The sequence below is a fragment of the Urocitellus parryii genome, chromosome 7 (assembly GCF_045843805.1).
Source record: "Urocitellus parryii isolate mUroPar1 chromosome 7, mUroPar1.hap1, whole genome shotgun sequence".
NCBI lineage: Eukaryota > Metazoa > Chordata > Mammalia > Rodentia > Sciuridae > Urocitellus > Urocitellus parryii.
Window position 1 is genome coordinate 139,192,398 of NC_135537.1, and position 16,340 is coordinate 139,208,737.

General features: G+C 37.9%; 1 protein-coding gene and 1 non-coding gene across 4 annotated transcripts in view; one reads left to right on the top strand and one right to left on the bottom strand.

Moving 5' to 3' along the window:
- The window catches only part of Vps53 (VPS53 subunit of GARP complex), a 141,889-nt gene that overhangs the window by 94,117 nt on the left and 31,432 nt on the right, over window positions 1–16,340 (bottom strand). For all 3 annotated transcript variants that reach the window (XM_026388792.2, XM_026388793.2, XM_026388794.2), the window contains 3 exons: window positions 14,798–14,884; window positions 11,329–11,444; window positions 9,529–9,648 (listed from right to left, as the gene is read on the bottom strand). In XM_026388792.2, the coding sequence (XP_026244577.2) occupies window positions 9,529–9,648; window positions 11,329–11,444; window positions 14,798–14,884 (323 nt within the window). The remainder of the gene's footprint in view (window positions 1–9,528; window positions 9,649–11,328; window positions 11,445–14,797; window positions 14,885–16,340) is intronic.
- Window positions 5,687–5,821, top strand: LOC144256321 (small nucleolar RNA SNORA42/SNORA80 family). The gene has a single exon (XR_013344092.1). It is a non-coding gene; the product is annotated as a small nucleolar RNA SNORA42/SNORA80 family (small nucleolar RNA).

The window sequence follows — 16,340 nt, forward strand, 5'->3', positions numbered from 1 at the left end:
AGACTTTAGAACACATTCTTTTATGTGATTTCTATGATTTATAGACAGCAAGATATTAGATTAGAGAAACTGAAGCAATGCATAGGGCGTAACTCTCCTGCTGTCACCCCTCCCTCCGAACAAACAGCTATTTCTATCATTTCCAGATGGTTCTATGATCACTATGTAAACATAAGGGAGGAAAATTCACCAGAAATAATGCTAAAAATAAGAAGTCTGGACTTTCCTCCAATTTTAGTTGAGCACTGAAAACAAGAAGCTTTCTCATCTTCCGTTCGTGTGTGTGTGTGTGTGTGTGTGTGTGTGTGTGTGTGGATGGAACTCAGGGCCTTGTACATGCTAGGCAAACACTTCACCACTGAGCAATACCCCAGCCCATCCTGTGTTCCTTTTTAGTGCTACTTAACAGCACATACTCTATTAATTTACATAAAATTATTTTAAACAGAGGATATGAAAAAAATTAAAGGAAACATAGGCCTTCCTGTGTTGCAGCAATCCTACATGATAATGAATGTGGACTGAAAGATATTGATAGAATGTTGAATTTTCTTTTTTTAAAGGAATGTCTAGAAACATAAAAATCTTATGTTTCTAGCCCCATTCTAACAGTGATCATATGGTTCCTTTAAATTTAAAACTATATCTTTGAAAAATGTTAAAAAGCAAAGAACACACCAAAAACTTAGGCAGCACATGTAAAAAAGCCAAATGGAACTACATTCAACTTAAAATCTTCTGCACAGCAAACAAAATACGAACTATATATCCTATAAAGGGTTAATAGTAAAAATATAAAGGAGCTTATAAACTCAATAGCAAAAAATCAAATAACCTAAATAAATTTTGGGAAAAGGACCCCCAAAAGACATTTTTCCAAAGGATACATACAAAATACCAACAGGTAATGTGAAAAAATGGTCAACATCACTTAATCATCAGGGAAATACAAATCAAAATCCCAGTGAGATATCATCTCATAGGCAATGGGATGACTATTATCAAAAGGACAAAACATAAGGCCAGGGTATGAGGCAGACATACACTTGGTAGATGCAAATTGGTATAGCCCTATGGAAAATAAAAATTGAGGTTCCTCAAAAAATTAAAAATAAAACTACCATATGACCCAGTAATCCTCTTCTGTGTGTATAACCCCCCAAAATAAAAGCAACACCTCATACTACAGGTATCTGTCCTCTTATGTACGCAGCAGTACTATTCACAATAGTCAAGTGAAAAGTCAACCTAAGTGCCCACTGTTAGGTGAATGGGGTAAAAAAACTGTGGTATGGGGCTGGGGATGTGGCTCATATGTGCCTAGTAAGTGTGAGACCCCGAGTTCAAGCCCCAGCACTGCCAAAAAACATAACAAAACACAACTGTGGTGTATTCTACTGTATAATGAAATATTATTCAGCTTTTTAAAAGAAGATCCTACCATTTTCAACAACATAGATAACTGCATTATGTTAAGTGAAATTAGCCAGACACAGAAGGAAAAATACTGCATGATCTCTCCTATGTGTGGAATCTTTAGTCAAACACAGTTTTCTGTATCTGTGGGTTCTGCATCAGTGTATTCAACCAACTGCAGATCAAAAATATTGCAGGAAAAAAAGTGTTTGATGGGGCTAATGATGGTACAGTGTGTACATTCACGGGTGCTATGGGTTAAGTCTCCAGCACCACACACAAAATTAAATAAAATTAAAAGTGTCCAAACTAAATATGAGTACCTTTTGTAGTCATTATTCCCTAAAAGATACAGTGTAACAACTATTTACATAGAATTTACAATGTATTACATATTATAAGAAATCTAGAGATGATTTAAAGGAAAGTTTGATTTTTTTTTTTTTTTTTTGTACCAGGGATTGAACTCAGGGGCACTTGACCACTGAGCCACATCCCCAGCCCATTTTATATTTTATTTAGAGACAGGGTCTCACTGAGTTGCTTAGCGCCTTGCCATTGCTGAACTTGTGATCCTCCTGCCTCAGCCTCCTGAGTCACTGGGATTACAGGCATGCTCCATTATGCCCAATTTAAAGTACAATTTGAATAACTCTGATTTGTTTCCCTGAGACCAGAAGTGTTTCAGATTTCAGAGTTTTCCAGATTTTGAAATATCTGTATAGACTTTTACTGAGTATCGTGTTAGCATTCAAAAAGTTTCAGATTTTAAAGCATTTCTGATTTCAAAGTTTTTGGTTAGGGATGCTCAATCTGTGTAGGGGAGGATGTGCCTAAGTTATGAGTAAACAACATGCCATTTTTATCCAAGGGCATTCTAGTACATGGATACACTAATATCTCCTAGATATTTTTAGATAGGCTCTCAATTCTTTGAGAACATACCCACAAATGAATTTGCTGAATAGCATGGTAATTCTAATTTTAATATTTTTTCCCTGTAGTATGAGGGATTGAATTCAGGGCCTTGCTAGGAAAGTGTTCTAACAATGAGCTACATCCCTAGCCCTTCTTATTATTTTATTTTGAAAAAGAGTCTTATTAAATTGCCCAGGCTGTCTTTTAAAATTTTGATCCTTTTGCCTCATCCTCCTGAGTAGCTGGAATTACAAATGTGCATCATTGCATCTTTTAAGAAACTGCCTTACTATACCATTTTACATTCCTACCAACAGTGCACAAGAGTTTCCAGTTTCTCCACATCCTTGCCAACACTCATTATTTCCTGTGTTGGGTTTTATGATACTGGGGATTGAACCCAGGGGTGCATAACCAGTGAGCCACATCCCCAGCCTATATATTATATATATAAAATTAGAGACAGGGTCTTGTGAGTTGCTAAGTGCCTTGATAAGTTGCTGAGGCTGGCTTTGAACTTTTGGTCCTCCTGCCTCAGCCTCCCAAGCTCCTGGAATTATAGGTGTGTGTAACCACACCCAACTGTTTTTTTTTTTTTTAATTTATTTAGTTGTAGTTAGACACAGTACCTTTATTTTACTTATTTATTTTCATGTGGTACTGAGGATTGAACCCAGTGCTCAGTGCCTAGCACGTGCTAGGCAAGTGTTCTACTGCTGAGCCACAACCCCAGCCCTGGGATTTTTTTTTTTTTAATAGCGGCCTTCTAATGGGTATTAGGTGGTATCTCATTATTGTGAGATTTGATTGGATTTCTCTGATTAGAGATTCTGAACTAATTATCTCATGTGCTTTTGGCCATTTGTATATCTTCTTTAGAGACATGTCTATTCTAGTCTTTTACTTATTTTTTAATCAGGCTGTTTTTGTGTTGTTGAGTTTTAAGAGTTTTGTATATATTCTAGAGCTCTGCCTGATAATAGGATTGGTAAATACTTTCTCCTGTTCTGTGGGTTGCTTTTTTCACTCTTTTGATAGTGCTTTAGATGGACAGAATTTTAAAATTTTTCATGAAATCCATTTTATTTACTTTTTCTTTTGCTGCCTATGTCTTTTGTGCCATTATCTAAGAAATCATTACCAAATCCAATATTGTGAAGATTTGCTCTATATTTTGTTCTGAGAATTTTATAATTTCATGTCTTACATTTAAGTCATAGATATATTTTGAATGAATTTTTATATATGATCCAACTTTAATCTCTGGTGTGTTGATATCCAGCTTCCCCTGCACTATTGAAAACACTGCTTTTTCTTCATTGAATGGTCTTGACAACCTTATCGAATATCTATGCTGCTATACATGTCAGTTCTGTCATATTCCTGATATCAATGATGTGTCATATTCCTTCCATACAACCAACTACCAGCTCACTCCTAAACACACCTTCTTCCAAGGTTCTTATCTTTTCTAGGCTATGCCATTCTCCTAATCTCTACCTCTTGTATATATAATCCATCAGACTTTATAAAACATAAATGAGACCATGTCCCTTTCTGCTTAAAAAAGTTTTTACTATCCACAAAATAAAGTCTTTAGAAAGACATATAAACTGTGACCATATCTACCTATGTAGCAGAAGTACCATGATATGATGTCCTCCCCCTCCCCTACCACTTCTTATCTTGGTAGTAAGATCCTCCTTTTAAGATTCATATTAAAATTGAACTCTTCTGTGAAACCCACTCTCACTCCCTGCTTCACTCTATCAATTCCTCTCCCAAGATCATATATACTTTCTACAGCACATACTAGTTTTGTTGCATCTGTGCTATACTAGAATTTTCTATTAGTGTCTTTCTTCTTCTCCATACAAAAATGATGAACTCTTTGAGGGCAGAGAGTTTGTATTTTTTATCTTGGTGCCTTTATTACCTCAGCCCAGGACCTAGAATATACAAGGTAGATAGTAAAAGTCTGAAAGATAGATGAAGGAAAAAAATGAATGAATGGGGAAAAAGTATCAACTGTAGATCATCATGAGAGATGATGATCCTCACCACCTACTGAGCAAGTCTGCCTTCTCCATCAGAGCTTCCTTCTCTCTTGCAGCTCATACAGTTCTATTCATGGGCTTTCTTGGCTGCTTCACATTTCTAGTCTGATAAGGCAATCAGCCAGCTCTATGTGTGAAGGGGTTAGGAAGGATGAGGGAAAGGGTGGTGATTTCCCTAGTATTCTGCCAAGCTCTATTCCGACATTCCTTAGTAACTTCTTGGCATTTCCACTATGAGATGGCACACTGAGCACATGTTGTAACCTCCCTTTCCTGCCTCAAATCCTTAGAAATCTGAAAATATCTGAATAAAAATCCAGAACCAAGCAAGAGAAGAGGTGGTAAACTAGACACTCTGAAGAATTCCTGGTGGGACAAGATTAAAGACAAACATTAATGCCTAACAATGCTTCTTAAAAATGAAAGACAAGAAGGTGGTGAATACCAGAAGCAGCAGGGGATCCTGAGGCAAACTCCAGCAGGATACACTGGACTCTTGCAATAGAAACATTTAAGCCAGTGTCCACGTCTGCATCCTCTTCCGGAATGCATAGTCAGGCACTGGGTGAGGGCCCTTGGGTCTGAGAAACTCAGCAGTAGCCAGAGTTGCTGATAGCATCCAAGAACAGGGAGCCTCCAAGAGCAGAAGATCAGCCCCTGGCACAACCACCTGGCAGCTCCTGCACCTCACCTTACAAGAGCCATCTGTTATACAACTGAATCGAGCAGCACACCCCACCTCTCCTCCACTATTAGGTGGCAGTAAAACAACATTCCTGATCAGACTAACAGAGAATGTCAAAAATAAAAAATGAGCTTTCAGCTAAGAATCACCACATATTTGAAGAATGCTAACACCAAGAAAGAGAGTTACCATGCAAATCAGGCAATTCAGACCTTTCAGATACATGTAATTTATATTCTCTGAGAGATTTAAGAGGCTATCATCCATGGGGGGAAAAACAGCTAGATTTCCTAGAAATTAAAAAGCTTGATTATTAAATAAAAAAGTCAATAGCTGAGCCAAATAGCAGGATAGACAAAAGTGAAGAACAAATTAAAACAGAACACTGAATTGAGGAATTCTTTTAGAAAGCAGTCCCAAAGGGCAAAAAGATGGAAAGTAGTATATATACACTATATTACACACACACACACACACACACACACACACACACACACGTAAAAATAATATGGCAAATTTAGAGTTCCAACATTCATGTAATAGGAATTCTACAAGGAGAGAATAGAGAGAACAAATCATAAAGACTACTCAAAGAAAAGAATAAAAGAGAACAATTTCTTAGAACTTAAGAAACTCCTGTTCCCCTGGGCCTCTCATAGTGTCCCATGCCGGAGCAAACTGTGGCCCTGAATCACTGTCTGGCCTCTGCCTTTAGGCTGCTGGCACTGAAGTGGGTTGCCCAGTAGGAAAAAAAAATTAAAAAGAAACATATAAGTCTTTAGATTAAAGATATAAAAAGCATAGTGCACTACAAATAAAAAAGGACTGTATCCTAATAAAATTCCCCAATCCTGGGCTGGGATTGTGGTTCAGCAATAGAGCACTCACCTAGCATGTGGGAGGCCCTGGGTTTGATCCTCAGCACCACATAAAAATAAATAAAATAAAGGTATTGTATCCAACTAAAACTAAAAAATAAATATTAAAAAAATTCCCCGGGGCTGGGGATGTGGCTCAGCGGTAGCGCGCTCGCCTGGCATGCGTGCGGCCCGGGTTCGATCCTCAGCACCACATACCAACAAAGATGTTGTGTCCGCCGAGAACTAAAAAATAAATATTAAAAATTCTCTCTCTCTCTCTCTCTCCCTCTCTCTCTCTCTCTCTCTCTCTCTCTCTCCTCTCTCACTCTCTCTTTAAAAAAAAAAAAAAAAAATTAAAAAAATTCCCCAATCCTCCTAGCCCTAAATCTGAAACGCAACCAAAGCAAAACAAAAACCAACTAAAACAGATCACCTTATAAAGGTGTAAGAATCAGATTGACTTCACATTTTAGCAGGTAATGATAAATACCAAAAATACAATAGCTAAAAAACATAAACAACCCAAATGTCCAACAACAGGTGAATGGATAAACAAAATCTGGTATGCAAATACAATGGAATATCAACTTTAAGAAGGAAGAGAATTAATGCATGCTAGAACTAGGACGAACCTTGAAAATGTTATGTTAAATGAAATAAGCTGGACACAAAAGGACAAATCTTGTTTGAGTCTACTTATATAAGATAGCAAGAACAGGCAAATTCACAGAATCAGAGGAGAGAGAGGAAGAAATGGAAGTTAATATTTAATGGGTACACAGTCTGTTTGGAATTATGAAAAAGTTCTACAAATGGATAGTGATGATACTTAGATAATAATTTAAGTGTATTTAATGTCACTGCATTATACTCTCAAAAATAGTTAAAATGATAAATTTTATGATATATATTTACCACAATTTTAAAAATTAAAAAAGTAAAATATCTAATTATCATAGAAGAAATTAAAAGAACAAAGATCTGCATCTAAAATATGTAATACACTCAAATGGTTTTATAGGAATGATCTACCTAGATATCATGGGACACTATCCACAATACATAATTAATTCCTATTAATCAACCAAGTATGGTGGTGTAAAAGCCTACAATCATAGCTATTTAGGAGGCTGAGGCAAGAGGATCACAAGTCCTAGGGCAACTTGGGGATCTTAGCAAGACCCTGTCTCAAAATAAAATGTAATTAAGGAGAGTTGAGGATGTAGTTTAGTGGGTGGAGTGATTGCTTAGTATGTGTGAAGCCCTGGGTTCTCAATTCCCAGTATCATAAAAGAAAAAAAAAAAAAGGAAGAAGAATTCCTAAAAATTAAAACAGACACTTCACCAAGGAAATGTACATGATCAATCATCAAAAGGAAAAAAATTAGCCTTACAGGTAACCCAGGAAATGAAAAGCAGCAGAACTAGATACATTTTTCTTCAATCAGATTGATACAAATGAAAACTGATAGTATCAAATGTTGTTGAAAGTACAGGGAAGCAGGCAGTCATGTCCTCACAGGTGATACCATAAAAATATAAAGCTTTTTTTTGAGGCAGGGGGAATAAGTAATAATTATCACAATTTTAAATGTATATAATCTTGTGACTCAATCTACTCTAAAGAAATACTTGAATATGTATGAAAGGAGGTATATTTTAAAAATTAGGAAAAATATAGTGAAATGAAAATGGTTAAATAATCTGTGGAATGTTATACTCTGGAATTCCATGCACAGAATGAGTTAGATCTATACATATTAATGTGTGGGGGGGGACCTAAAATATGTTGCTAGGTTGAAAATGAAAAGCAGGTTTCAGAACAAAGTAAGTAGTATAAAGGCATCTACTTAAAACAAAACCACAAAATGCAACTATAGATTCATGTAAATGAACAAATAAAAATCTGGAGGGCCAGGCAGAGGGCGTGTGCCTATAGTCCCTTCAATTTAGGATACTGAAGTAGGAAGATCATTTGAGCCCAGGAAGTTGAGGCCAGCCTGGACCACATAATGAGACTCTGTCAAAAAAAAGAAAAAAAAATTTCCAGAGGGATAAGCATTAAATTCATAACAGTCACTCTCCATAGGAAGAGTAATGGGATTTGAAGTACGGTTAAAGGAAACTTAAATCTCATTTGTGGTTTTAACTTTTTTAAATGAAGGAGAATGTACCCATGAATTACTTATATAATTAAATATAAAGAAATTTAGAAAAAGGGAAGTCTGGCCAGGAACAGTGATGCTCACCTATAATCCCAGCATCTCAGGTGGCTGAGGTAGGAGGATCGCAAGTTCAAGACTAGCCTTGTAACTGAGAGAGACTATATAAAAAATAAAAATAGCTGGGTATGTAGCTCAACAGTAGAACATCCCTGGCTCAATCACCAATACAAAAAAAAAAAAAAAAAAAAAGGAAAAGAAAGAAGAAGAAAAAAATCTGCTGCAGTCAGGCCTTACTAAGAGAGAGATTCGAACATGATGGTTGCTGCCCTTTCATTTCTTCTTTGCTGCAAGGAAGGTTAGAATTTGTCAGTCACCATTATCTCTTCCTTAGTGTTTTCTAAGAGAAAAGGCAATGAATTAACCACACCTCACCCTCCTTTAGAATCCTCATATTTCTTTGTTACAAGCATCTATCTTTCTTCTTATTGGATCTGCATTTGAGATTAAAAGGAAACAGTGGTAGGAAGGAAAGAATAAAGTTAGAGAGAAAGTCATAATTTTATCATATCTGAAGTTCTAGTGGCATATTTTCTAAAGATTGTCACAGTAAGGCTGGGGATGAAGCTCAGGGGTAGAGCATTTACCAGGCATGAGTGAGGCCCTGGGCTTGATCCCAAGCGCGCGCGCACACATACACACACACACACACACACACACACACACAAATTGCCTAGCCATACATCCCAGCCTACATGCTCTTTTACCAATGTGACTTCAACAATTCTCCAATTGAGCAGGTAAGGGAAGAGTTCTTTCCTCTTGAACCTTGAAAGCCTTGTGGCTATAGCAGAAGTGATGCTATGTGGCTTTCAAGGCTAAGTTCTCTTGGGATGCTCATTCTTGGAACCCAGCCATCTTACCATGAGGAAGGCCAAGCAGCCCACAGAGGAAAACAGGGATCCCAGTCCACACCTGAGTGAGCTCCCAGTGACAATGAGCATCAATGTATCAGCCATGAACTTGGTTCTTCCAATTCCCTCTCATGCTGCCTCAGCTGACACTGCATGGAGCACAGAGTTCTCACTGAGCCAGGCCAAGTTTCATGGACAAAATAATTGTTTCAAGACAACAAGTTTTGTGATTTTGTGATTATTTGTGACAAGAAAATAACTGGGACAGTTTCCTTCACAAATGTGGACACTAAGAATTTTGCATATATACAACAGTAGCTATCTGACACAGGTAGCTCAGAAGACATTATAAGTGGCATTATAGGGGGATCCCAACATCACACAGATTTAGATTAGATAACAACTGAGGTTGCTTCATACAATAAGATTCAACCATGAGCATGTAGAGCTCAGGGCTTAAGCACTTCCTATGCCATCTTTTCTCAAATGAGGACCTTTTCTTCAGTGACATTTTACCTTTCAGAAAGCTGCCGGATCTGTGGAATCCCCATATACTTGTGGAAGTGTTCCAGAACATTCATTACACCCTGAAGAAGATTAGCAACTTCTCCATACTGTCTGCGCCTGGTCATGGCTCTGCAAGGAAATTAGAAGTTGAAAGTTCTTTAAAAACAATAACAACAACAACAACAACAACAAAAAACTCGAGATATAGATATAGACAAAATTGCTCTAGCTCTAAAATATACATCAATTCAATTTAATAAATATTTACCAAATGCTGGATGTGTATAGTGCTGTGTTCTGGGTGATTTTGAAAAAAAAAAAAAAAAAAAGATGTGGCCCAAATCCTCAAGGTGACACCATTCAATAAGGGAGAAAGTCAAGTACACATGAAAATAATTGCTAGATTAAATAGAAATACAAGTCATGTGCTACAAATGGTACAAAAATGTGTGAGTAGATGGATTGTCACTGGGTGGTGGGAGGAGAATCTTGGATTTGCATTGGGCATTATGGGATTAGCAGGGTTTTAATAGAGATAGAGATGTTACTATCTGAGGATTGTAGCATATGGACAAACCACACTATCTTTCAGGATACATACACATCTATATACATTTACAGGTTAAATCTGTAGGTTTTAAGCCAATATAAGCAACTCTGTGTCAGAGATGTCCACTTTCCCTACTGTAAGGTTAATGAAGCTTAAATAAAAGATGCAGATAAAATCAACAGTTACACACAAGGAAGTACAACTATTAGATCTAAATTTTTCATCAGGGTTGTTCTTTTACACTAAGTGTATAATTTATTATTTTCCTTCAGAGGCATTTGAAAAGGCAGGCTCAAGTTCAAGCCAAGGTGTTATGTTGCTACCACTGGACACTTGAGGGAAGGAATATCACAAACTGTTCTTCCAGTCCTGCTGACTTGTTTTCTGGCTGATCACTCCTTGCACGAGAAAAGACTAGGGATTCTTTGATGTCCAGGCCATACCCAGGAGTGCTCCAAAGGAGTCTGCTCTCTCTTCTTTCCTTCCATGCATTCTCTTATTCCCATCATCCCAAGATTTTGGATACTGTATCAACATTTCTTTGAAGAGGCTCTTTTTCTGTCCTTTAAAAAATTACACTGAGGCTGGATCAGAGGAAATTCTCAGCCTGACACAGACTGTAGAGGTAAACTGAAATGCTAGAGAAGGAGGATTTGGATGGATCCTTTGCAGTAAATAACCAGCTCCTACTTTCAAACCTATTTTTAAGGTACTCATGTCTCATTCCCTCTATCAGCCAGACAGGAAGCTTCTGTCTTTGGAAAAATTTTTTAAAAAGTGGGAGGCTGAAGCAGGAAGATCACGAGTTTAAGACCAACCTGGGCAACACAATAGCACCCAATCTTAAAAAGAAAAAAAAAAAAAAGGTGGGTTGATGATACATCAAAGATCTGTTTCCAAAGGTGTCAGGTGACAGACTGTGCAACTCAGTCCAATACCAGCAGGAAAACTTTCTAAAACAGAGGCTACTGGGAGTGATTCTGGACCTGAATCACCCTATCTGCCATAATGGTATAGCTCACGTGTGAATCCCATTCTTGGAATCATTCTCACGTACTTTCTGGATCCCCCTCAGATTCAACTGCACCTCACTTTTTTGTAAAATTTTGAACAATAGAAGCAAAAAATGGTGACTGAATAGGACAGAAAGTGGGCAGGATAGGGAGCCTTTCCTGGTGGGAAGAGAGTAAACCTATGAAGCCATTTTCTTTATGTGATGGGTTTCTTGTGGGCCCCAAAGAGAAGTCTACATTGCTTACTCGAGGGAATCCACACCACCTGCCAACATGTGCAGGTGGTTTAGCGTCGTGATTGAGGTGGTCAGGTGGCGTTTGGCATGATCTAATTGCTTGATATCACGGGTGATTTCTTTGACCTAAATATTGAAAAACAACAGAAAAGAAGAATGTTAAGAAAGTTTTTAACACTTCTATGAGCAACTCCACAAGAAAATAATGCACATGAAGCAAGGAAAAAAACCTTCAGATAGCCCTGGAGAAATCACAAATATCCTCACAATTCAAAATCAAAATAATTTCTAATCTGCCCCTTTAAATTTAATTTGGCATTTCTTCAGACTTTATACAACAGGGTTACAAAACCCTCAGTGGTGAAAAATAAGTTAATTTTATTTGTCACCCTCAACAAAATGACCCAAAGAGCTTATAGGGTGCAGGAGCCAAGTTCAGCACATCTCCTTTTTTTTTGTTTTTAGTTATAGATGGACACAATAACTTTATTTTTATTTTTATGTGGTGCTGAGGATCGAACCTAGGGTCTCACACATGTGAGGCAAGCATTCTACCGCTGAGCCACAACCCCAGCCCAGCACATCTCCTCTTGAATAAGGTCAAAACAGTGTGACTTCTGCCTGTAGCTACTGGGTTCAGCACAAAATGGAGAGTGAGGCAGCTAGTTTTACTGAGATGGTCTTTACTAATAGAATTAGGGTTTATTGGTTGGTCTGCAGCAAAAAAAAAAAAAAAAAAAAAGGCTTTCAAATCTCAAATTTAACTCCTGTAACATGAGCTTAACATGGAGCATTGTAAGAGAAGAGGGGCTTTAGGGAGCAAGAAGACAATCTGGGGAATAAAATTCTGAGAGTGCTGCTCCAGCAGGCCTGAGAGAAAGAGACTCTATCTGGGAAAACAGGTGTACTTCAGTCACTGGGAAAAGTGGATTCAACAGAGAAGGTGGAGAAGTCCTCCAATTTTACTGACACCTAAATGAACTCTTTGACTAAACCAAGACCATGATAACTGAGAAACATTCTTTTTTTAAAATTTTTTTTAGTTGTAGATGGTTTTAGCTTCAATCCTAACATCATTAGGGACTTTAACTGCTATGTTTAAAGTCATAGTCATTAGTGTCCCTTCTCATTCTCTGCACTATTCATCAACCATTAAATCCTGACTATTCTTCCTCTGCCTAATCTCAAGAATCTATCCCTTACTTTCTCACTGCACTCACCAGAGCTGGCCAGTTTCTGCATTCCCAGGATCTCCTTTATTCCCATTACATGTCCTGTGCTGCTTTAAACAAACTGAGCTACTTGCTTTTCCCTAAACACAAGCCTCATTGGTAGAGCAGGGGGGGTTAAGGTCAAACTTACATGAGCCGATTCTGCAGAACTGATTACTCATGGTTAGTTTACCCTGTTTGTTATCCATGGGCATCCAAACAAGATATGCTAGATTTTAGAGTTAGGCAGGTCTAGGGCTAAATCCAGCTCTACCACTTTTCAACTCTGTGTCACAGGCCAAGCTTCTTAGCCTTACCAAGTCTAGGTTTTCTAATCTATAAAATGATAATCATCAAAATAATAATGATAATGAAACCTAGTCCATAAGATCATCAGGAGGGCTAAATTAGATTGCATGTAAAAAAGAAGTGGCATTGGGTCCAGAAATAAGTCCACACATTACAAATCAATTGATTTTTGACAAAGATTCCAGGAAGACACAACGGGAAAAGACAATTTCTGCATTGGGATAACTGGTTATTCACACACAGAAGAATGAAATAAGACCTTGTGTCTTACACCATTCATAGAAACTAACTCAAAGTGAAATCAAGACTTCAATATAAGATCCAAACTGTAAAATAGATGGAGGAAAATAAGAGGAAATCCTCTATGATATCAGTGTGGTCAATTATTTTTTAGATATGGACCCAAAAGTACAGGCAACTGAAGTAAAAATAGATAAATGGGATAACTACTGAACAATAGTTTTTAGACCCTGATTTGGCAATGAAGGAGTGTGAATGAGAGAAAGGAAGTAAATGAAATGAGTCTCATTGCTCTGGATATGTGGGGAGTCCATTTTTGGACATAATATAGGGGAGGATAGCATAAGTGGAGCCTGATTTTGTTTGTTTTGTTCACATGGTTAATATTGGGTTTTGAATGTTACACTGACCTTGCTTTTCTGGAATAAACCTCATTTGTTCTTGGGGGGGGGGGGAAGGAAGTGGCACCCTAGGTATGGTGGCACCTGCTTGTAATTCCAGTAGCTCAGGAGGCTAAGGCAGAAGGATCTCGAATTCAAAACCTCAGCAAAAAGCGAGATGCTAAGCAACTCAATCTCGAATTCAAAACCTCAGCAAAAAGCGAGATGCTAAGCAACTCAATGGGACCCTGTCTCTAAATAAAATACAAAAAAGGGCAGGGGATGTGGCTCAGTGGTCTAGTGCCCCTTGGTTCAACCCCTGGTGCCAAAAAAAAGGAAGTGGCACCATGCTTGGCACATTAAAAGAACTCAACAAATACCAGTTCTCTCCTCATTCCTTCCTCCTCTTCCCCTTAGCAAAGCACTGTCCAGGGAAGCAAATAAGACATCTAATAATGCCAGACGCAGCTTACTTGAATGACAGGTCATTGCATGCCCCATCTGGAAGAGGAAGCATAGTCCAGAATAGCAAATTAGAATCAGAAGATGACTTATGAGCAAAAAATGAGTACAATAAACTCTAGCAAAAGTTGCATTTGACGTGTCACCTAATAATCACACTTCAACAGCCCCTGGTAGGTGCTGAGTGTAGTTCACTCTTTGGAAAGGACCATAAATCCAAGTCCCAAGTACTCTATTCAGTTCTCTTCATATATTTAATTCTCACAATAACCTTGTTGACATAGATTTTATGGTTGAAGAAACTGAAATCCAGATGCATCATATTACTTAAAATTTCAATCCAGGAGATTGCATCTCAGTGTCTCCATGGAATAACAGTGGTGACTGCTGATCTTTGGTCAGCAGAGTGGCCATCTGAGAACATCCCAAGGGACCACAAATTTGAGGAACAAGAACTTAATTAAAACTATATGTATGTAAACTGAGCAGGGTGCACCCCATCTCCCAGATCCAGGACCAGTTTTAGTGTGCTATTAAGTTACAAATCATCATGTATCTTGATTGAGAAATATGTGATATAAACAAATGCTAGAGAAAAAGCATCCAAAATGACTAGGAAACTATTTTGGGGAAAAGAAGAAAACTTTTCCTATTTAAATATGGGAATGAAAATGTAGTGCAGGAGGGACAGTGAGTCACCATTGTCTAGCAGCTCCCCTTGAGTCAGTCCATAATGCACTCACAGGGACTTGCCTAAGAGATGTGGATGACTGTGGCTGGCAGGAAGTGGGGGAAAAAGTCCATTAATTACCATGACTGAGAGAGAAACTAACTTCCTCTGCGGATGCAAAAAAGCTAGGAGGAAACCTAAACTCACCATTTGTTCTGATTTTTCTGCTTTGTCTTTGATATCTTTGATTTTGCCGAAGAGTTGTTGAATAGCTTTCTGGGCCTCTTCAAGTGCCTAGATGAGAGAAATAAATGAAAAACAAGAAGCAATGCAAGACAGCACCAATAACTACATCATAATCAATTCCAGTCTCAAAAGAAAATTACCATAAAGCTATCTTGATTCACTGTACACATGCTGACAATTTTACTGTACCAAAATAGTAGTGAAATAAGAGTCTAGAATTTAGATATAGGCAAATGCTTGGGACTCTTACCAATCTGCATCATAAAGTTTTAATTTAAAAACTAAGCCATTTTGCTCTATTTTGGTGATTACATGCTATTGATGACAACAAATAAACAGGACATGCACAATGTGTGTGTGTGTGTGTGTGTGTGTGTGTGTGTGTGTGTATGTGTGTATGCGTGCACGCACACGCACAATAACCTTCAAAACCTGTAAAGAGATAGAGGTGGCTCTAAGTTAGGGATAGGGAGGGCTCTGGATTTGAAAAGTTCCAGGAGACTGTGTCTTAGAAAAAAAAATCAGCACTGTGTATGGGGGTTCCAGTATTGTAGCAAACCTTGAAGACAACTATAGTGTTGCACTTGAAATACCAATGAAATGAAATTAGAAAGGTACACTTGAATGGTGAGCCAAATGTGTCTATGGAAATAAAAACCTATAAATATGGATGCTACACATTAAAACTAAGACAACCCATAGTATCTTTTGTGAGTAAGGACAGCAACAGGAGGGAGTTGGGAGGGTGTTAGTGCTACATACTTGTAGAACACATGCACTGCACTGTTCCTTGACTGTTCCTTGGCAACTGGAGTGCCAGCCACACCAGGCAGCATTTCATTCACTTCTTCACTCATTCAACAAGTATATACTGAATATGTCCCATATGCCAGGGAAGGGAAAAGAAGACAAGAAAGCTGGGGATTGAGCCCTCAGGCATTAACACTGGGAAGTCAAGAAGAAAAGAACAAAAGAAAAGAACAAAAATGCAAGAGGAAAATCATGAGCAACATGAGAGAAAACCAAGCACAATGATGTCACAGAAGCCAAACAAAAGTGTTTAAAGGAGGAAAGGAGTGATTGTATCTTATGTTGTAGAAAATTCATGTAAGATTAAGATAGAAAACTGCAACTGAACTCAACAAGGAAGTTGCATGCTGATGACCTTGACAAGAGCAGTTTCAGTGCAGTGCAGGAGGATGGAAGTAGAGAGTGCCATGATGGAGAGAAACAGTGATACAGAGCAGGGACAAGCAAATGATGACCTGTAGGCCAAATACAGTCTGCTATCTGCTTTTGTAAATGTTTTTTGGGGTGGAAATGGCTCATTCAGGTATTATCTATGATTACTTTTCACCCTAGTGAGGATGGTCGCCACAGAGACCATACAGTCCACAAAAACTGAAACATTTACTATATGGTCTTTAACAGAAAAAGTTTGCATTATGCCTACTATAAACTACTTTTCCAACAAGTTTTTGCTATGAGAAAACAAGAAAATGGG